General features: G+C 48.1%; 1 protein-coding gene across 4 annotated transcripts; it reads left to right on the top strand.

Moving 5' to 3' along the window:
• Positions 1-230: 230 nt before the first annotated feature.
• On the top strand, positions 231-17,209 carry CASP2 (caspase 2). Of its 4 annotated transcripts, none has more exons than XM_016195444.2 (11): positions 231-346; positions 3,963-4,113; positions 4,412-4,579; positions 4,726-4,807; positions 5,329-5,423; positions 5,695-5,871; positions 10,491-10,619; positions 10,775-10,865; positions 14,253-14,402; positions 14,564-14,673; positions 14,811-17,209. In XM_016195444.2, exons 1-11 carry the CDS (start codon positions 273-275, stop codon positions 14,940-14,942), a joined length of 1,359 nt encoding a protein of 452 aa, XP_016050930.1. In that variant the 5' UTR covers positions 231-272; the 3' UTR covers positions 14,943-17,209. The 4 variants fall into 4 exon arrangements, with proteins under 4 accessions (XP_016050930.1, XP_016050929.2, XP_016050933.1 ...); XM_016195443.2 differs by lacking the exon at positions 231-346 and adding an exon at positions 1,128-1,232; XM_016195445.2 differs by lacking the exon at positions 231-346 and adding an exon at positions 2,406-2,466.
• Positions 17,210-21,710: the final 4,501 nt, after the last annotated feature.

Here is a 21,710-nt window from a genome sequence, read left to right as displayed (position 1 = left end):
CGGCGGGCGGCTCCTCGCGCTGTCCCCGCCCCTTCCCTTTCCGCCGAGCGCGCTCTCACTCCCATTGGACGGCGCGTTCGCCGAGAGGCTCTGCGCCTGCGCGCGCAACCGGCGGCGGGCGGGGCGGGGCGGCCTCGCCTGGGGGCGGGGCTTAGAGAGGTGGGGCGCAGGCGCGCTGGGCGCCGCCAGGCGGGGGCGGGACCCGGGGCCGCCGAGGCCTTTGGTTTGTTTGGGTTGTGGGCGGTGCGCGCTCAGCCCGGGAAAAGCGAGAAATGGCGACGCCGACCGCGGGCCGCCGGCCCGCCCTCCCCCTGAAGGAGCTAATGACCTCTGACAGGGGACGCCGGTGAGTGCGGGAAGGTCCCAGGGGTCCTTCGTAGGGCGCAGGGAGGGGATCGCAGGCCCCTGGCGCCGCCCCCCCCGCCGCCTTGGACCCCCTGGAAGCAGCCTGGTCCCCGCTTCCAGACAAAAGTGGGAGACCTGCGGGCCTCTGCTCGACCTCGGTCCTCCCTGCCCAGCCTCGATTCGCCCAGCCCAGGGAGGCTTTGAACCAGGGGAGCTTCTTCCATCCCTGCCATATTTCGGCTCCTCGTCAAGATTCTCCATCTTTAAATCTTCCGGAGACTCCTTCTCCCCCCCCCCTTCGGAGGAACTGTACCCGGTCCCCTTAACCCGTGAGACCCGCAGAACCCTGCGATCCAACCTCAACTAAACGTGCGCTTGGTTTGCATCGACTGCATCCTGACCGGCATTGCTTTAGGTGTAACGGGCAGGGTTTCAGAGCGGTCAGCACGGCGGTCAGCACGGGCCTTGGGGGGTGAGGCCTTCGCAAGGACAGGGCTCCCAGTGCGTCCCCTCCTCTGCCCCCCCCCGTTGTAGCATCTGACTGCAGGCGTCACCTGGGGTAACATTTAGAGGCCTCCCGGTCCAGACCCAGAAGATGCACTTAAGACTGCAGATCTGAAACCTGCAGGACACAGAGTCCAGACGGCAGGACTCCCTTTGTGCACTTTTCTCCTTCCTCCCCTTCCTGACGTGTCCTAAAAGTTCTAGGTGCTGGGGGTTACTTTTGGAAAGCCCACCTTCGAGATTCTGGGGGTAATATCGAATGCAGAAAGGAGCAGGTGTGTGGGGGAGCAGGCGATGCTTCAGATTAAACCCAAGGAGTTTCTGATTGAAAATTCAAGTCTGGACCTTGAAAGTGTTAAGAACCAAGAGTCAGTTAGAGAATTGTGAGTACGGATGAGACAGACGAGGGAGGGGGTTCTTTCGTGGGGGTCCTTAAGAGCTATCAGCATTTAAGGGCAGGCCCAAAAAGGTCCTATTTGGAGGAACCAGGAACATAGCGGGCAGAGGGAAGACCTGGAGAGAATGGTGTCCTGGGACTCAAGGGAGGGGGAAAATGTTTTGTTTGTTTTAGTTTTTCGTTCATCAAAAGTTAACAGCAACAGGCACATGTTAAAGTGAGTATGGCAAAGCCTTTTACCAATGGCTTTACACTCAGACTTTCTCCCAAGAAAATGGCTGTTGCTGCAAACTGAACAAGCCATCTTTTACAGTAAGAAGGGACATACAATTGAACTAAAAGCACTGGTTTCTCTTAAAACTAGATTACAGTTGTGCTTACTATACATAAATTTAAAACATTACGAAAGCCGAGTGGTTTTTTTTAAAATTAGCCCTTCCTCCCTGCCGGGGTGGCTTAGCAGTTGAGTATCAACCTGCTATACAAGAGATCACGGTTCCATTCCTGGTCAGGGCACATGCCTGGATCCCCAGTAGGGGGTGTGCAGGGGGCAGCCAATCAATGACTCTCTCATCATTGATGTTTCTATAACTCTCCCTCTCCCTTCCTCTCTCTGAAATCAATAAAGATATATTTTTAAAAGAAAATTAAAATTAAAAAAAAAATAAAATTAGTCTTCACGTTTCATCCTAGAAAACATCTGTTCAGGTCCAAGGCGCTTCAAAGAGTCACCTTTCATCAAGGGGAGGGATGAGAAAACTGCACTTTTTTCAAATCAAAACAAGTTTGGTCACTTAGCTTTGTGAATAGTTTACAGCAACTGGTGCAGTCTGTTTCAGCCTACCTACAGGGAGGAGAAAGTTTTAAGGAGAAAATGCTACTGGTAAACTAAGGGAAGGAACCTGGGTAAACCTGCTCTGCCATTGGTGTGTGTCCTAAGGAAATAGCATCCAGCTGCGTGTGATGTTATCTTGTGGTTGGCCTGATTACACTTATTTTTACCAGAGCTTATATAGGTTATCATTGTTACTGCTTTGGTGTGTTCTGGGGTGATTTTTATTTTTTTTTATCTTTCCTCAAGGATATTTCTTACAGTGCTTTTCAGAGAAAGTGGCAGGGAGAGGGAGAGAGAGAAAGAAACATCGATGTGAGAGAGACACAGTGATTGGTTGCCTCCTGCACATGCCCTACCAGAGCCAAGGACTGAGCCTGCAACTGAGGTATGTGCCCTTGGCCAGAATTAAAACTGGGACCCTTCAGTCCACAGGCCGATGCTCTAAGCCCTGAGCCGAACTGGCTAGGGCCTAAGGTGCTTCTTAATTGGAGTTTTTGATTTTTCTAGATTGTGTTATCGTAGCAGGTTTTTACTGAAAGTTTGGGGTAACAGGAGTATTTCTAGAAACAGGAAGTTAAAATGGAATTTAAAACATCACCACTGTTCCAAATCTAAATTTTAACTAAGTTGGCTGCTTCCAACCCTGGGGATGTTTTCCTTGACCACTTCCTCTGCCTTGGGATCCCATATGCCAGAGTTTGAAAAGCCATAGTTATAATTGATATAAGACTAAAGAGGGTGTGTTTATGTTCTTGGGTCTCTCTCAGCTCTTCCAACACCACGCTTTTCTCTCCTGTAATTATAAATCTTTACCTGAGAGGTAAGCCAGGTACATCCTGTAAATGCATGGTATTTCACTGATTCTAAGATGTACATCGTAGCATCTTTGAAATCAGGATAGATCTTTAAATAGGATTTTAAGTTATAAACTGAAGCTATTACCATATTTCTCACTGCCGTCAGGCTCTTAGTGTTGTCATATATTTGGAAACTGACTAAGCAGGCTAGTGAGCTCTAGATTTATATAAACTAGGCACATAGATGATATACACTGAATTGGGATTCTTTTAGTTCATAAACAGAAAATGGTCTCTTTCCAAACCAATAGCAAAACTAAGGAAACCTTGAAATAGAGACATCCCTAGTAAACTAAATTACCAAAATAATTTAGCCTTTATGTGCTTTTAACTCTTTAAGCGATTTCAGGTTACGGTGATTGTATCCATCACTGGTATTTATCTACTGTGACTTCCTGTCATACTTTCTCCTCATGCAGTTCTTAGAGGATTCTGATCATTTCTAGTGCCATTTTTCCACAGGAACTTAAGGTTTGAAAAGCCATAGTTATAATTGATATAAGACTAAAGAGAATGTGTTTGTGTCTGTATCTATCTCATTTATTTTCCATTAGAGCTAGCCATTGGTTTGAGTTTTTGCCATTGTATCAAATTATTTTATTCCTCACCCAGGATCATTTAAAACTTACATCATTTTCCGCAGTCCAGATAAATAGTGCCAAGAGTTTTCTGGAATAATCTCTTAACCGCAGTTGGTCTGTCAGAGGAATATTCCTTTTCATGAATGCATGTGTGCTTGTGTGTATTTTTGTTAAGGTAGCCATTTCCCTCTCCTAGACCATTTGTCTCAGAAGATGCTCTCAGTTGAACATAGTTGGTAAAGAATTATATACATCATGTCCTTATGATCATTGTGTTACTGCTTACTACTTCTTTGGTTTTAAGGAGATTCGATAAAATAGGCCTCATCTTGGTAATTGTATGTCCAGTTCTTTTTGTTCTTTCTACCCACACCTCTTCCACTCCACTCTTCTGGGCCACATCTTCTGTGCTAACAGCCCCCCTCTCTGCCATTCATCCGTAGGGTATTGAGAGTGTGCGGCATGCATCCTGACCACCAGGAAGCTCTGAAAAAGAACCGAGTGGTGCTAGCCAAGCAGCTGCTGCTGAGTGAACTGTTAGAACATCTCCTGGAGCAAGACATCATCACCTTGGAAATGAGGGAGCACATTCAGGTATCTGGAGGCGCAAGACAGAAGCCCAGTAAATTGGTTGTAGAAGTAGGAACAGAGCTGGATAAAGTGGGAAAGGATGCAGTTCCCTACCAAGGAATTGAAAATGCCCTCCTGCCCTAGAGCATTGGACAGCAAAGATATATCATTCAGGAATAATGGGAAGGGCTTCACCCATGTTGTTTTTCCTGTGAAATGAATTGTTGAGGTGGACGATGACATTTTTAGGAAGATCGTCTGGAGAAATAGAATTGTAGCTAGATAAGTATGTACAATTCCGTGTTTTATTCTTGTATCATAGGCCAAAGTGGGCAGTTTCAGCCAGAATGTGGAACTCCTCAACTTGCTGCCCAAGAGGGGTCCCCAGGCTTTTGATGCCTTCTGTATGGCCCTGAGGGAGACCAAGCAGTGTCATCTGGAGGATCTGCTGCTCTCAACCCTCTCTGGTCTTCAGCATGTCCTCCCACCGGTATGGAGCCCTAGACACGTGGTGTGTTGAAAGGCTTAGTTGGTGGGAAAGGAGTTTTTGAGACGGGTGGGGAAACTAGATCTTTGTTTTATTGGGACTGAACCATCCCCCTAAGACCTGGCACTGGGGCTCCTGATGTCTTACAGTTGAGCCGTGACTACGACTTGAGTCTGTCTTTCCCGGTGTGTGAGTCCTGCCCCCCTCACAAGAAGCTCCGCCTGTCTACAGGTGAGAATTGATGGGATAAATCAGGCCCCACAGATCGGCTTCCCTTTTCTTAACTGGTATCTGACTTTGCCTGTTTTCACTCATATTGGGAATAGTTTCCTTGCTGCATTTGTTTTGGACTAGCAGGGCAGTTTAGATGGGGTATTGGTTAGGCCTATTTCCCTTCCATCACAGATGGTATTTTATGGTAATTGGCCTTTGGAGCAACTTGTGTAGGTAGGAAATTCCTGTATATGATTGGCCTGTCTCCTCTATGAAGCCAAGTTATTGTAGAATGAGGTTGTGGGCCACTAGCCTGCTGATTGAGTTGCTTTGTGATTAGAACATTCCATTATTCAGTGAATTGAGCACCTGCTATGTGCAGGCTAAGTAAACAGGTCTCTGCACTCATGGATCTTACAGTAATGGAGTAAACAAGACCAGTAATTATTAAAAGCCCAGTTCAAAGGGTGCCTGGAGTTACAAGTGCTAGGATTAATGCATAGACCATGTGCTAGCTTTTGTGACTTTCTGTGCCACAGATACTGTGGAGCACTCCCTGGACAATAGAGATGGCCCACCGTGCCTTCAGGTGAAGCCTTGCACCCCTGAGTTCTATCAAGCCCACTACCAGCTGGTGAGTCTGGCAAAATGGCATGAGGGGGGAGTTGGGCAGTGAGACCCCTTCCTGGGCATGTGAACTTAGTTTGCATGCACACTCTCCCTGCTTATCAGTCAGAAAGTCTTTGCTGATGGGATGTCTTTTGTGGGCACGTTGCTGTCTTGACCTGGTAGGTTCAAGAGTATGATGCCTTTGTTTTCTGGAAACGTCTCACCGGGGGGTTGGGGGGGGGTGTATAGTTTCTGTCCTCAAGAAGCTCGAGGTCTAACTGGCACCCCCTCCCCAGGCCTATAGGTTGCAGTCTCGGCCTCGTGGCCTGGCCCTGGTCCTGAGCAACGTGTACTTCACCGGAGAGAAGGACCTGGACTTCCGCTCCGGAGGGGATGTGGACCACAGCAGCCTAGTCACCCTCTTCAAGCTCTTGGGCTACAAAGTCCATGTTCTACTGGACCAGACTGCACAGGTACCCGATGCAGCATCTGGGGCCAGAAACCGCTGCTGCTCCCCTGCCTGCTGGCTGTGTCTTACTAGTTACTTTACTCCGCACCTATTTGCTCGCTCTGTTCTGCCTCTCACCTTGCAGTTTAGTAAAAGAAAAAGAATGAAGGTCAGCCAGCTGCGTCAATGTTGACTTCTCTGGGTGGCTGTGCTCCCCCTGCTGAGTAATAAAAGTCCACAGTTGGGTTCTCATTTTTTCACGCTCAACAAATTAATTCCCAGTCACTTGGGAAGTGATGAGACACTGAGCTGCACCCAACCAGCTCAGGAAGATACTTCTAAGCCAAGGGCTACATAGGACGTTTACTTCTTGGTGAATTGTGACAGGAGTCTAGTTATTGTTGCAAAGATTACTTTGGCAGATAAAATTCTTACAAAGGAAAGTTTGCTGGAATTGCCCTTGTAAATACCATTTTGTGGCAGTTTAATGAATTAACATGGAAAGATTCCTTGTTTTTATCAGTTGTGTGGCCACAAGGCAGACCTTAGGGTAGATGAGTTCTCGATCAGGTTCCTGCAGATCACGAGCATTTTCATTATGGGTTATTCCTCGTTAACCTCAGTTACCAGCTGCACTTCCAAGTTTGTCACCTTTGGCTATTTCTGTTCTGAAATTGATTAATAGTCTATTGGTGAATTAATACTAATTCTTCATTTTGATTCCAGAATAGTAGCACTTTCCTAAACTTGCCTCTGGAAAGGGCGGTGGTGAGATTAAAGTTTCTGGAAGATCACTCTGGTCTGCTGAGGTGGGGCCCTTCGTTTTGTCTTCAGCGTTGTCTGCGGTCTCCGTTTCTGTTTCTCGGCTTCTGGGAGAAAGGGGATGTATCTGCTGTACTTGGTAAGGCCAGTGTCATCAGCAGGTAGTCAGGTGTCCTTTGCAGTTATTCTTGCCAGCTTTCCAGTAAGAGCCCATGCAGAGAAGTGAAGCCACCCTTGCTCCAAGCCGTGGCTGAGCAGCTGCTTCAGTCATCAAGTGTTCAAGTAGGTTACCCACTTTCCTGAGAGGTCTGCCGGGCAGGAAGGGAGCAAGGCTGGGACATGAGCCGTGATACCTACAGGGGGAATGCTGTTAGAAAGTCACTTTGCAAAACGAATGCTTTCCAGGCTTCTGTATAGGTTTTGCTCTGGTTGTTCCTTTTCCTAGGAATTTATGATGTCCTGGGTTTCCAGATCACGTATAGTCGGTGGGGATCTTCCATGCATCGTGAAAGATGCAGCCCTGAGTCACCGAGTCAGCTGTATACTGTTACTTTCAGAGACAACCAGAATGGGTGGGGACCCATGGGCCCGCTTCACAAACACCATTCCTGTTTGTGTTCAACCTGGTGCAGACTCAAGGACCTGCCAGATTCTCATTCTCTGGTTACCTTCTTCTGCAACTGCAATGGCAATAGCATCAAATTTTGAGTACCTTAGAATGGGGCACAGTGTTAGGTACCAGAGATTTTAAAATGTGGACTTCTCAAGAAACGCAACTCTTACTATATAATTATTTGGTGAGCAAAGAAACAGAACCCCCAAAATTAAGATCTTCTCATTTTTCCTTCTATTATACCTTTTTGACTTTAGAGATACTTCCATTTAAAAATTGGAAGTAGTATATAGTCTTAAAGAATCCTCCTTCCTTGACACTACTGGAGTGCTTGCTGGTCTTCTCACTGCTCGTGTTTTTTTCTTTGTCATGAAAGTCTGTTCTCATTGTGTCTCCCTCATGAGGCTGCTAGTTCTAGAATTACAGCTCATCATATATGAGGAAATGACAAACTTTTGAAGTGGCAGGTTTTCTTTTGATGTGTGGTATTGGTTTCTAACTTGCAGTCAGGTTGCAGAATGCTGTGAGAATATAGGGACAGCTGCGGGTCATTCCAGGAACATGAAGCTCCCCACAGAATTTTGCATATAATTTCAGAGGGTTTGCAGGTTATCTCTGCTCCTGTATCCCCCACCCCCCAGCCAAAAACATAGGCAAGGTAAGACTGCTCTTTAGAGAAGTACTGTAATTTTATCAGAAATAAAGCTGCAGATCCTACTTTTAAGCTTGCTACTTTTTGGAAAATTCCGCCAAATGACTAACCCCGATTTATCAAATGGCTTAGTCGTATCAGTTCAGTTACAAATTGTGTATTGTTACTTTGGGCTTTCTCCATCCTCTGTTTACTGACCTAATAGTATCACTGAAGTTCAAAATGTTCGTGAGTGGGTACCACGCATACATTTTTATTCCCTTCCATGAGCAAACTTAACTTCAGCTACTACTTGTTAAATTCTGTACGATCATCTCTTGAGATTATATAGTCTTGAAACAAATTAATTTTGGATATCTTTTATTACCTTAAGATTTCCAATATTCTGGTTGGCTTCTGCTTGCCCAGTAAATATACATACTTTTGCAACAGAGCCACTTACTCCAGTTACATTGCAGATCTTCAAGTCTTGTATAGTGAAGTCTCAATTATGTGCAGACAGAAGTACCGTTGACCCTTGAGCAACACGGGTTTAAACTGCGCAGGGCCACTTACATGCAGATTTTTATTTTATTTTATTTCTGTTTTTTTAAATATATCTTTATTGATTCCAGAGAGAGGAAAGGAGAGGAAGAGAGAGAGAGAAACATCAATGATGAGAGTCGCTGATCGGCCGCCTCCTGCACGCCCCCGACTAGGGATCAAGCCCTCGACCCTGGGCATGTGCCCTGACCGGAAATCGAACCCCAGTCACCTGGATCCTAGGTTGACACTCAACCACTGAGCCACGCCCAGCTGGGTGACATGCAGATTTTTATATAGTAGGCCCTTCAAATCACCAGGTTTTGCATCCCGGATTCATCCAACCTCAGATCAAAAACAGTATTTTCGATCCCCTATTGGGAATCCAAAGATGCATGTGCCAGCTATATGCCATGTCTCTACCATGTTATAAGGGACTTGAGCATCTGTGGATTATGTTATCTTTGGGGGCTTGTGGAACCAATCCCACACAGATACCGAAGGATGACTGGTTAACTTTTGGGGGAGTCAAAAGTACACATGGATTTTTGACTGGGGGGGTGTCAGCGTCCCTAACCTCGCATTGTTCAAGGGTCAACTATATTGCAAACAAATAGATTGGTAGTTCTCAAACTACACATATCAGAATCCCCCAAGGGCTTGTTAAAACAATTGCTAGGGTCCAAGACTTTGCATTTGTCACAAGTTCCCAGGCAATGCTGATGTTGTTGTTTTAGGGAACCACACTTTGAGAACCACAGCAACATATTACACAAGTGCCTGCTCTTTGTAGGGGGCTGTATATGGCGACTTATTCTGCCTGGATAACAGTTTATTCGGATTCATTATAAAGTAACATCTCTCTGCTCATTTCTGATAGGAGAGATGGCTCAAGCATCTTGAGTTGTAGAGGGAGGTGTAGGTTTAACAGCCAGTATCAGATTATTATAGTATAGTGTAACTTTCCATTGATGGGCCCGGTGCCTAAGGTAGAGAGGTACTCATGTATGGCAACTCGGTGCTAGGTAAGCAAGATTCTTAAGTTGGACTACAAGGTTGACCAGTAATAGGTTGTTTTTTTAAAAAAACAAAAAAGTATTGCCTATCCAATGTGGCTTAGTTGGTTGAGGGTCGTCCCATGCACCTAGAGGTCATCAGTTCAATTCCTGATCAGGGCATATGCCTGAGTTGTGGGCTGGATCCCCAGTAGGGGGCGTGCAGGAGGCAGCCAATTGATGTTTCTCTCTCATCAATCTTCCTCTCTCTCCCTCTCCTGTCCTCTCTCTAAAATTAATAAAAACATTTTAAAAAGTAAAAAAATGATAATATTGTTACCCTTCATTAGACACACACAGAATAATCATAGCAGGGCTTTGCAGGATGTGCCAGACACAGCTATAAGTCCTTTATTTTCTCAGAATGGGAATTAGAACCTTGAGGGGCTTAATAGCCTGTACCAGTTTTGAATCCAGGGGTCAAACTTGGTCTGTCTGATCCCGTGGCCTATGCATGTAGTCGTGGCCCAGACAGAATCTTCCAGACAGTGTGCTCCTCCCTGAACAGTCATTTTATACAGACATTATCACCGTCTCTGGGCATTTCAGATCCCAGACAGAAAACAGCATAGAAGGGCTGCTGTTCTCTGGCATCATGGTCCTGTTAGCCCTTTGTCATGGAGCAGTTTATTTTCTTGTGGCCCCATAGGTGATACTCATTCACAGCTCAGCAGGTGGTCCCCCTGTGCCATTTATGTACAAGGCCATTTGCTCTAAAGAAAGATCTGGTTGGTGATAGGAGGTGGATAAAGTTAACTAGCTCTTGATTAGCTTCATTAGCTACTTTCTTTAATCCAGGAGTTCTTAGCATATCTCAGTCTGTGAATTTTGTGCAATTATATTCAGAATTCTGTGTCTGAAGTTGGGCATTTTCTGGTGAGCCCATGCCTTTTCTAGCCTCTCAAAGGGTCTCTGACCTCACTTATCATTAACCGCAGAAAACATTTTATCTTCTGGTGACTTAAGGTTTCAGACACCACAGAAAAGCTTCTACTGGTGCTGACTACAGTGAACAGCACTAAAAGGTGTGTTTCTTCTAGGAAATGCAAGAGAAACTCCAGAATTTTGCCCAGTTGCCCGCTCACCGCGTCACTGACTCCTGCATCGTGGCCCTCCTCTCCCACGGCGTGGAGGGTGGTGTCTATGGTGTGGACGGCAAGGTGCTTCAGGTGGGTGCTGTCTGCAGATGATGCTCTTGAGACCAGGTCGTGTCTGTCACCCTCAGCCTGCCGTCTGTTCAGCGCTGGCTACTGCTGTGTGTATGAGACTCAGGAGGTCCTACTGGCCACTTACCTCCCCCTTCTCCCTTGCTTCTCCCTGGCAGCTCCAGGAGGTGTTCCGGCTCTTTGACAATGCCAACTGCCCGAGCCTGCAGAACAAGCCAAAGATGTTCTTCATCCAGGCCTGCCGTGGGGGTGAGTGCCCAGAAGACAGCACTGGGTGGTGGCTCCTGGGCAGCCTCCCCCTGGCTCTCACTTTCCTATTTGCTCCTCTCAGGTGCTATCGGATCCCTTGGGCACCTCCTTCTGTTCACTGCTGCCACCGCCTCTCTTGCTCTGTAAGTGTCCCCGATGCATGGGTGTGCTGGGACCTGCGCAGCCCGTGGCTCCCGGGGCCGCCAGCGCTCTGCACCGCCGTGCCCTTCTCAGGACTCTTTATTGGTGTCTTTGCCTTCTTTTACGAGGACTCTGGGCTTTTTCCTGTGCTTATCAGAAACGCTGATGTGCTTTTTTGTTACTCCTTCCAGTTAAGGGATTTCTGTCTCTTCTTCCTGTCCCTTGAGCTTTACCCCTTCCTCTTTTCCTCCCTCCATCTCTCCGCCTTCCCTGCCATCCTTGCCCCCTCCTTCTCTTCGTCATCCTGTGCCACGCAGGACCGCAGGTGCCAGGTCAGCCCTGGCGCTGCCCGTTCCGGAGCTGCTTCCCTCCCTCCTCTCTCTCGCATGCAGCTGTCCCATCCCAGGACTCCGGGACTGGGCTCCACCAGGAAGAGCCAGAAATAACAAAAACTAACTGCGGTCACATCCGCCTCTACCACTGACTGGTTAGGTCAAGTTAGAGACGTTCGTTGGTGACCCTCCATCTTCATTTCCTTGATATAAAATGCAGATAATCACCAGGCCTATTCCATAGGGTTGTTGCGATGATTAAGTGAAATAATATATATGAAGGGCCTGCTTAGCCCAGTGTCTGGCTCCTAGTAAATCCACCAAAAATGCCAGCCGTGCCTGCTGTAACCTGACCAGTGCCTTCAAGGGGCTTTCAGGTTGGTTTAAAGGCGACTTTGTCCAAATATTCAAATAATTTTTATCTGTTGTGTGTTCAACACATGTAAATGATTAATACTGTTTTTATTCCCCTAATAGCACCAAAGAATATAATTTATTAAGGCCCTACAACATGACTAGGACTACGCTAGGTGTTATCACAAAAGCAAGAGAAAATGTGGTGTCTCCAGAGCACCTGCTAATTACCAGGACAACACAGCAAACGTACAGAAAGTTGTTTGAACAGTTCAGAGGCCTCGAGTAAGCCAGGGTGGAAGTAGTGAGATGCGCACATGTGGAGACACAGGCTGTAAGGACCGCTCGTTCTAGGTCAGCTTCGCTTGTAGAGGTTTTGCGGGTAGGGTGAGGCTTCATTTTGACCTAGAATGATAAGATTTACAGAGGTGTGGAGTAGCAGGTAGAGCCTTTCAGGGGAAAAGGGGGAATATATGTGACAAGCACAGCAAGATTAAAAGGACCCTGCTCCTTCCCCAAAAAAGTGGTGCACTGAGTCAGAAGTGTGCCCGGACCTCATTTAAAAACCGAGCGTCTGCGAGTATATATTGGGAAGTGGCTGGCCACGTGAGGTAGAGCCAGCTGGTTATAAACTTTTGGTCATGGCTGAGATTTGGGGCTTCAGCAGAGAATAGTACAGAGCTTGGAGGAGCTTAAGAAAGAAATTATGTGATTTCTTTTCCAGGACGATCACTGGCAGGAAGCTGCAATAAGGAAAGAGTATGTGAGGGCTGGAACGTAAACTTTTTTTTTTCAAATCCTCACCCCAGGATATTTTTTCTATTGCTTTTCAGAGAGGGGCGGGGGGAGAGAAACACCAATGTGAGAGAGACACATCAATTGGTTGCCTCCTGCACATGCCCCGACTGGGGCTGGGAATCAAGCCTCCAACCGAAGTACATGCCCTTGGCTGGAATTGAACCTGGGACCCTTCAGTCCACGGGCCGATGCTTTAACCACTGAGCCAAACCAGCCAGGGCAGGAACTTAACTTTTTTACTCACCTGTTGTATTCTAGGTCCAGAGCACTGCCCGATAGATACATGGTAGCACTTACTAAATAGTGAAAGAATGGATGGAGATTCTAGCACTGTTACAGAAAACAGAGATGAGGGTGTTGGAAAGAACCAGTAACATTTATTGATTAATAGATCTGAGACATGAAGGCAAGAGAGGAGAGTTTCCTTTCTCCTGAGGGACATAATCAGCTTGGCCTAGTTCCTTCAGGAGGTATCACCAGCAAAATAAAATGAATAAATACATTCATGATCATTTCCTCCTATATTCAGAGTCACATGCACTACTAGACCTGGATAGGGAGACATCGCTCTAAATCTGAATCTTCTCTCTAAAATTAAATATTTCAGGGATGACCAGCAGTCAGCTGTTCCTTTGAAAACTTGTGCTCACCTGTCTTCTGCTGTATTTAGTTGATACAATCGATGTCTGTCCAAAGTACCACCCCCTCTGCGGTTGACTGGCTCCTAAACTGAGGTGTCAGCTCTATGAGGGCAGAGACTCTCTTCACTATACCCTAGGGCTGAAAAAAACAGTACATGGCACACGGCAGTTGCCCAATAAATTTCTATTGGATCGGTGAATCTTGGCTGTTTTCCCACAGTTCTTCAAGCTTCTCTTTCCTTCTAGGCTTCCTTGACTGTTGCATGGAGCAGGCAGTGTTGTGAGAGATACTTTTTATCTTGTGTGATGAGGTGTGTGTCTTCCCTGTCTCTCTTTCCTATCAACACCCCCCTCCTCCCACCCCCAAAATGAAACAGCATCAAAATAATGTTATGTCTGGGAGTAGGTAAGGCCTTGGTCAAGAGGTTGGGCACGTGCCCAGGGCAGGTTGAGAAACTACTGCTAAAACTATTGAATATATAGTGTCGATTTAAGTTTTCCCTCTTTTACATTGCTCTTAAACCTTGGATGCCTGGTACAATTTGGCTTATGGAATTAATAAACAAGTAATAAGTGATTTAAAAATACTAAAAATGCCTTGGAAGCAGCTGGTCATGCTTAGCTTTATAATCTTTTTATTGATACGTAGATTTCAGGTTGTGACTTTTATGTGGCATGCATGTAGTAATCACATTTTTGGTTTATTAACTTGTTTTTTCTTTTTGCAGTATATTAAATATATCAATATTCTATTAGTTACAATAAAAAAACCTTCCAGTACTTTGACCTTCCAGTACTTTGTTGAGTGAGCAAGTGAATCGTGAACATAGACGGGCTTTGGTTCATGATTTACCAGGCGTGTGGGATTCAGCACCCTCCCTGCCTGGCACAGGGCAGAAAGCTCCGACTCTGAGCTGGGCGACCCCCTGAGGGATGGATGCGGCACAGAGAGGAGTGGGACTGACTGTTTTGTGTTTTTATTCATCAGCCTTAGGTTGGAGGCAACAGCTGGAAATGGCTCTTCCCAGTCAAGGTGGTAGGGACCTTGGGCTTGCCTGTGACAGGCCGAAGAGTGATGGGAGGAAATAACGTCCTTGTTCACTCTGTGTGCCTCCCTACAGACGAAACAGACCGTGGGGTCGACCAGCAGGATGGGAAGGGCCACGCCCGGGCCCCTGAGTGCGAGGACGGTGATGCTGGGAGACAGGAGTTGCTGAAGATGCGACTGCCCACCCGCTCGGACATGATATGTGGCTATGCCTGCCTCAGAGGTACTGTGAGTTCCAGAACAGTCCCAACGATGACACTCTTAGAGACTCGCACTTTTTCATGGAGGACGCACACAGGGGCGGGAACAAGGTGCCGTAGACGAGCAGTCTGTGTGCAAGGGTATCCCGTGACCACACTGGGGTGACTGCTGTCCTCACTGCAGGGACGGCCGCCATGCGCAACACCAAGCGGGGCTCCTGGTACATCGAGGCCCTCGCTCAGGTCTTCTCAGAGAGGGCTTGTGACATGCACGTGGCCGACATGCTCGTCAAGGTAAGTCGCCCAGTCTGGGGCCGTGGACCTTTTGCTCCACAGTGTTGTCCCCCCCTTGCCTTGTTGCCACAGCCTCCACCCTTCCTACGAAAACACCAGAGCCTTAGACTTTGCACCCTTGGTTTTGGCCTCTCCAGGTGAACGGCCTTATCAAGGAGCGCGAAGGCTACGCCCCGGGCACAGAGTTCCACCGCTGCAAGGAGATGTCTGAGTACTGCAGCACCCTGTGCCGCCACCTCTACCTGTTCCCAGGGCTCCCTCCCACGTGACGCCCAGGCCGGCCTCAGGACCACGGCGGGCTGAGGACCACAGGCAGCACGTCGGGGCCTTTGCAGGGTCACGGTTTCGGCTCTTCCCCTCAGGGACTGGGAGTTCCCCGGCTGGCTTCCCAGCCTACCATCTGTCCTCACTGCTAAGCCGGGACCGCAGGCTGGCTCCTCCCGCGGGAGGCTTTCCCTGGGGGCCAGCAGCGTTTGGCTGCCACCGAGGAACCTGGCACATGGTGATGTGAGCACGTGGTCTTCATGGGGAGAGGCATGCAGGTCTCCTCGACATGTGTGCTCACTTCCTGCCCGAGCTTCTGTAGGTAGCACTATGGTCATTGATTTATTACATCAGTTAAGATGTCTCAGAGATTATCTCCTCTTTCGTATCCCAGCCCATTTGTCCCCGAGTGAGTTTGGATGGTGTCCTCATTAATATAGGCATTTTTCCTGTGTCTGTGGAAGGACACACAGGACTAGAGACATGCTCTGCTGCTATGTGCATGGAATGACCTGTGTGTCCCTTCAGTGCGTCACGGCCATCCCTGGAAGGACAGTCTTAGTGCCCCCTCTGGCTCCTTGGACTCAGTAATCCAAGCTTCCCCAGCAGTAATCCAAGCTTCCCACAGAGGCTGGGGTCTGATGCCTTGTATCTGGGACTCGATGATCTTTGCACAGGGAGGTTCCCAGGATATTTTCTCTGATTGTCACTGGAATGAGCCTGGCACAGTCAGCAGAGGTGGGTAAGGGTGAGGTGCTTACTCATACTCTGGAACCTGTCACATTATCTTTTCTTCCTGTGAAATGTCCCTTTGTATAGAGCTTCCTAGTTGTTAGCTCCCTGCTTCCTGTTTCTCCCCTCCCTCATGTCGTCCTGGTTACTGCTGCCTCCAAATCTGTCTGACATACTACTTAGTGGGATCATTTGGCTGTTCAGGGAAGTAATGTAGTACCTGTTCCTGCTTTCTGTTTCAGTGTTAAATCCCCTTTTGATTTTATGTGGCCTAGTTCCCTTTCCCCGTCTATTTCAGGGAGGCCTTTGCTATATGATTATATATGTTGTTTACCCAGGAGCAGTCTTTATCTGTGTTTACAGGAAACCTGCCTGTTCTCGAAGGCCTCTTTGACTTCCATTCTGGTCCCCGCCAGTTGATGTCTATATGACAGCTTTTGGTTTTTAAATATACATATGATCATGTTGCTGCCCTTCTTGAAGCCCTTTGGTTTATTACACCTCAAGTAAAATCCATACTCCTGCCTGTCTAGTGTGGCTCAGTGGTTGAGCATCGGCTCAGGAACCAAGAGGTCGTGGTTCGGTTCCCCATCAGGGCGCATGCCCAGGGTGCAGGCTTGATCCCCAGTAGGGGGTGTGCAGGAGGCAGCCCATCGATGTTTCTCTCTCATCATTGATGCTTCTCTCTCTCTATCCCCTTCTCTTTCTCTCTAAAAATAAGTAAAAATATTTTTTAAAAAAATCTAAACTCCTTACCTTGGCCTACTGGGCTCCACCTTCCCCTTAAATTCCATTAAGTGCTGCTTTTTCTCTAAGCAACAGCCCTAGTGGCTTGCTCAGTTTCACACGTTCTGAGCTCTTTCCTGTCCTGAACCGTCACAGACACTTGGGATCTGAGCGCCACTCTTCACCTCCTGATCGGTGGTTTATTCAAGTCTCAGCTTAAATCCCACTTCCTTGTGGAGGTTTCTCAGGCCGTTCTCTCTCTAAGTGGTCTGTGTTTATTACTGTGTCCTGTTTAATCCTTTCATTGTGCTTTTCACAACTTGTAATGTATTAACTTGCTTCCCTTGATCATTTCTGTCTCCTCTGCGAGGTTGTAAGCTCCATGAGGGCAAAATCTTTTATGTTGACCAATTTGTACCCAGTGCCTGGCACACGTTAGGGCTTCAGTAAAAGTTGAAGGCAGCAACCCTAGCTAGAATCTTACTTTTTGACAGTATACACGGTTTGGTGTTTGTACTCTGTGTTCTTTCATGTGTTTTGTTTTATCCACTGGTATTAACCCCTGAAGATGTCTCATTGGGACAACTTCCTCCACATCTCCCATGGAGCCTGGCACAGAGCTCGGCCTATAGAACAGATCAGGTGCTCAATAAATGCTCGTTCTGTGAGCCAGGTGGTTCCGAGACTTGTGGCCAAGTCCTCCCTGCCCCTGGGTCAGTATTGTTTGGAATATTTGGGTGATGAAACCTTTCCAGTGCCCACTGCCAGGATGTTGTATCGCCATCAGGTGCCAAATAAATGCTTGTATTTATTACTGATGTGTGACTGACTTCTCTGTGCCTATGGATAATCCTGTGATGCCCGCATATTTTTCTTAGCCCCTTACAGCATCCCTCTCCACCTCACAGCATACCCTTTCTTATTTTGCTGCCAGATCTTTTTTTATATGAACAGGTCCACACCTGAGATGAGCCTATCTTAGTTGTCATGACTACAGGCAGCTGCCCAAAATACGGCCAGCACTGGATTTCTCATGTCAGGAGACAGAAGAGTCATTAGTAAGTAGTGTTGTTTCTGGGTTATTGCAAGTATGGGGTGAAGGCTGGAGAAATAGACTGGGCTGGAACTGGAGGGCCGTGAGGCGTGGAGATTTCCTTAGCCCACGCTGTCCAGTTTGGATTCAGGTTTCCTAGAGTGGGTGTAGGTTCGAAGAGAATTCTAGGGCAGCCAGGGTGGGATCTAGGCAGTGGGCTGTGTGTAAATTGGGGAGTTCTTGGGGTGTGATGCACCTGAAGGGCAGACCTGGCCAGGCAAGTGCGCCAGGCACACAGGCTATGAAGATTCAGCAAGAGACGGGAAGTTCTGGGGGAGCATCGTGGTGGGAAGCAGCTGGGGGACGGGGGGAGGCTGGGTGTAGGGGAGGAAGAGCAGAGAGGGACCAAGTCACGCTGAAGCACATCACCAGACGGAGGGAGACCTGGCTGGAGGAGAGCACTGGGGGCAAAGGCGAGAGGAGTGGACTGGAGCTGGTTGGCTGTACTGTAAGGAACAGTGGGATATCCTCAAGGGAGGGATACAAAGTCTAGGAGGTTGAGACAGTACTGTTGAAGCGGGAATAACATACCCATTTTCAGGATAGGAAGGCTTTTAGGGGGTGTGATAAATTGGGGGATTACAGCCCAGCTGGGCATGGCTGAGCGGTTGGGCACCAACCTAGGATCCAGGAGATGGCGGTTTGATTCTCAGTCAGGGCACATGCTGGGTTGCAGGCTTGATCTCCAGTTGGGGGTGTGCAGGAGGCAGCCGATCAGTGACTCTCTCATCATTGATATTTCTATCTCTCTCCCTCTCCTTTCCTCTCTGAAATCAATAAAGACATATTAAAATTAAAATTTTAAAGATTTTTTTAAAAATGCGATTATAGAGCAGCACCTGTGTCAGCCCGGTTCCATGCCCTTCCCACCCTCACCCTTAAATAGGGCATCAGGTTGAATTTCAGTCCATTCCCTTCCCCCGTGCTGACCTCTGCCAGGGGATTCTCTTCTAAAATTATCTCCTTCCTGAGCTGGGGGCTGCCCCCCTCCAGCCTGCTTCCTCCAGTGGGGAAGGCATGAAGCCTGGGGGAAGGCCTCTAACCTGGGGAGGAAGTTATTCATAACAGCTACAATTGACGCTGTGTCCCAGGCGGGAGCTTCCCATCTTCCCACCGTCCCACGAGGCAGTCACTTTCCCATTTTACAGAAGAGCACAATGAGGCTCAGAGACTCCGATCATACAAAAAAAGGAAGAAATACAACTTGAAGGGCATGGGCTTGAAACAAAAAAAGATTCTGAATGCTGGCTCAGTCTTTACTAGAGACCTTGGCTAAGGTACCTAACCTCACAGAACATCAGTCTCCCGTATCTAAAAATGAGAAAAATTATCTCTACATTCAAAGGTCCCCGTGAGGATCAGACGTGACGATGTGTGTAGGCAAAGCGCCTGGTGCTGACGCATGAACTGTCTCGCAAAATGAGCTTCAGTTTAATAATATGAATTCACATTCAGTGCTTACTGGGGAGCAAACACCGTGGTAACTTTTTTAAAATCCTCACCTGAGGTTATGTTTTTATTGATTTGAGAGGTGGGGGCAGAGAAGCATCAATGTGAGAGAGAAACATTGATCGGCTGCCTCCTGCACACCCCCTACTGGGGATCAAGCCCACAACCCAGGCTTGTGCCCTGGCAGGGAATTGAACCAGTGATCTCTTTGTACGTGGGACAGTGCTCAACCAACTGAGCCACCCCACCAGGGCCACCATGGTGATTTTTTTGCACGCATTCTTTTATCTCCATAACCCTCTAAGTCCCTGCCTTTCTGAAGCCAGCATGTGAAATAGTCTCACCTCGAGTGTGCGCCCTTAACTAACAATATTGCATCTGTGACTGTTTTCCTAGCGTGAGATATTCTCCCTCCTCACTTTGGGGGGCTCTAGATCTTTCCCACTGGGGGACTAAACCTGAGACCAAAGACGTTATTCCTAGTTAGGTAGCGAATAGGGGAGAAAGTGTATCATGCTTGAGAAACCAGAAGAGGGAGGAAGAGACCTGTCCAGTGCTATCGGGAGGGCCTCCTGCGGGGACACGGGAAGGAACCAGGGATTTTTAAAGGATCTGGGAGGCAAGTCCAACAAGGAGTAGGTAGAAGAGAAATGATCACCATTTGGCCACTTGGCAACCTTCCTTCAAACAGCAATTCCATAGCCTATAGGTTTTAACCTTTTAGTGTCACGGGCCTTAAGAAAATCTATTTAAAACCTCAGAAGAATATATATCTTACATAGTATACATACCCTGTAGAATGCATGCATGCTGATGAATTTGTTTCCAAATTTAGGAGCTTTTCACAGAACTCCCTAGAAATCCATCTTGGGCCGTCCAAATAAGAACCTAAGCTCACTACCCACGAGGGGGAGGGAGGGGCAGAAGGTGGGCATAGTCTATATTTTATTCTCTTGTTCTGCAGGATGATAGCCCATGAGATCTCAGCTATTCATCATCGCAAACTCAAGGTGGTTCTGCTCACATCCTGCACTAGCAGCTGTACGTTTCCTGGACCCTCCTTGTTTGAGAATCTGGTCTTCAGAACTGCGGCCAGTGCTCCTGCTCGGCTCGGTCCAGTGCGAGGGCTTCCCCAGTCCTGCCTTCAAATCCTGGAATCCATCACCAGGCCCTGACTTTCTCCAGAATAGTGGGGAAACAGGAATTGCTTTAGATATTTGTGTCCTGGGACTCGCAAGACCTTACAGAAACTGGCTACCTTCAGGACAGCCGTCTTCCACAAGCAGTTGAAAATCTCTCCCGTTTCTGAAATGCCCTCCCCACAAAATATTTTCACTTAGACACTGTATTTTCTTTAAGACAGTATTCCTTTCATCTCACGCCAACCCCTTGGAACTCTTTCCTTATTTTCTGCCTGCGGAGATGGTGGGTGTTGCAGAACCTTCAGTCCCTCAGACGGGCACAGGTTTACTTTGTGGGGGGGATTATATGCCTTTGGGCTTGGAGGACTTATGTTAGAAAAGGTGCTTTTGATGGTGTCCACCGTCCCACCTGCTTTGGACATTTCCATTTAGCCTAGATCCAAATTTACTTGTAGACCAGATGTTTTGTGTCCCTCCCCCTGGTTCCTGAACTTGGACTGTCCTGGGACCCACCTCACTTGGTGATGGACCCTAAGCAACACATTGGCTCATGTTTATCACTTGTCCTCTACAGTGAGGAGTTCACAGGAGAAAGAATGCCCTAGGAAAATTGGCAAAAGAACATAAAAGGATGCCAGATAGAGGAGTTTGTCCCTGGCAGAAAGTAATTTATTGACCTGAAAAAGGGAAGGATGGCAGAATACTTCCCCACCGTCGCTTATATCTGTGAGCTCTCATGGGAACACTCACTCCCTTCTCCCCTCTGCGCCTCTGCCCCTGGCCCAGTTCCCTTCCCCCCTGTTATCTAACCCACTGGATAGACAGGCGGGTGCTCAGTCCACATGGAAGCCCAGTCCCCCCCCCATAAATCCAGGCCGCTGGTGAGGCGGACATGCATCTTTCTGGGAAGTGGGGGACATGGCAGAAGCCAAGGCTCTCGCCCTGCTTCCCACAGCGCCCCATGCCCAGTGGGTAACAGATAAGGTGGGGTCAAGGGGTGGCACCGAAGCGTTATTAGCAGCCCCTGGCAGACAGAAAAGGCAGAGCTCCAGGAGCAAATTGAAGACTGGATGGGTTGGGAGAGGCGGTCGGGCAGTGAGGACTAGACCTTGGGAAGATACGGAGCTGGGGACAACCCAGCAGGGAAAGATGGCAGAGAGGCACCAGCTACTCCCCCGGGTGAGTTACTCCCCAGGGTTTGCAGACCTTGGAATCACTCGGTCCAGCACCGCAGCCTCGCCTCCCCCGTGCTGAACAGAGATGAGACACTAGGATGGTGTAGGTTGAACATGCTCTGGGAGCACACAGGTTTGAGACCATGCTAAGCACTATTCCGTCCTGGTCTGGGCAATATTTATAGAGGGACCAGTGGCTTGGGGCTGGAAGCCTCCTAGTGACTAAGGAGGGGGCCAGGGCTGCTGCCCAGCTGAGGGAATTCCCTGTGGGGCTGTCCCTCAGGTTCTCACCCCAACCCCTCCCCCACACTGCTCTCACACCTGCTTCGACCCCAAGCAGATCAGATGTGGCAGTGGGGGGGTCATGTGATGGAGAGATGGCTATAAATAGCTGGGGGTGGGCATGCTGCCCCAGACGCCTTGGGGACAGACAAGAGGACAGGCTTAAGGAGCTGT

Source organism: Miniopterus natalensis, chromosome 10 (genome assembly GCF_054644295.1).
Source record: "Miniopterus natalensis isolate mMinNat1 chromosome 10, mMinNat1.hap1, whole genome shotgun sequence".
In the NCBI taxonomy this organism is placed as follows: Eukaryota; Metazoa; Chordata; class Mammalia; order Chiroptera; family Miniopteridae; genus Miniopterus; species Miniopterus natalensis.
This window is presented reverse-complemented; position numbering and strand designations above follow the sequence as displayed.

What these genes read in the sequence shown, in the direction of transcription:
- CASP2 (XM_016195443.2), top strand. Translation starts at nt 1,144, where the DNA reads ATGCTTCAGATTAAACCCAAGGAGTTTCTGATTGAAAATTCAAGTCTG. An exon ending in TACTGGACCAGACTGCACAG is followed by an intron (nt 5,872 to 10,490) that starts GTACCCGATGCA and finishes TGTTTCTTCTAG; the next exon opens with GAAATGCAAGAGAAACTCCA. An exon ending in TGGACGGCAAGGTGCTTCAG is followed by an intron (nt 10,620 to 10,774) that starts GTGGGTGCTGTC and finishes TCTCCCTGGCAG; the next exon opens with CTCCAGGAGGTGTTCCGGCT.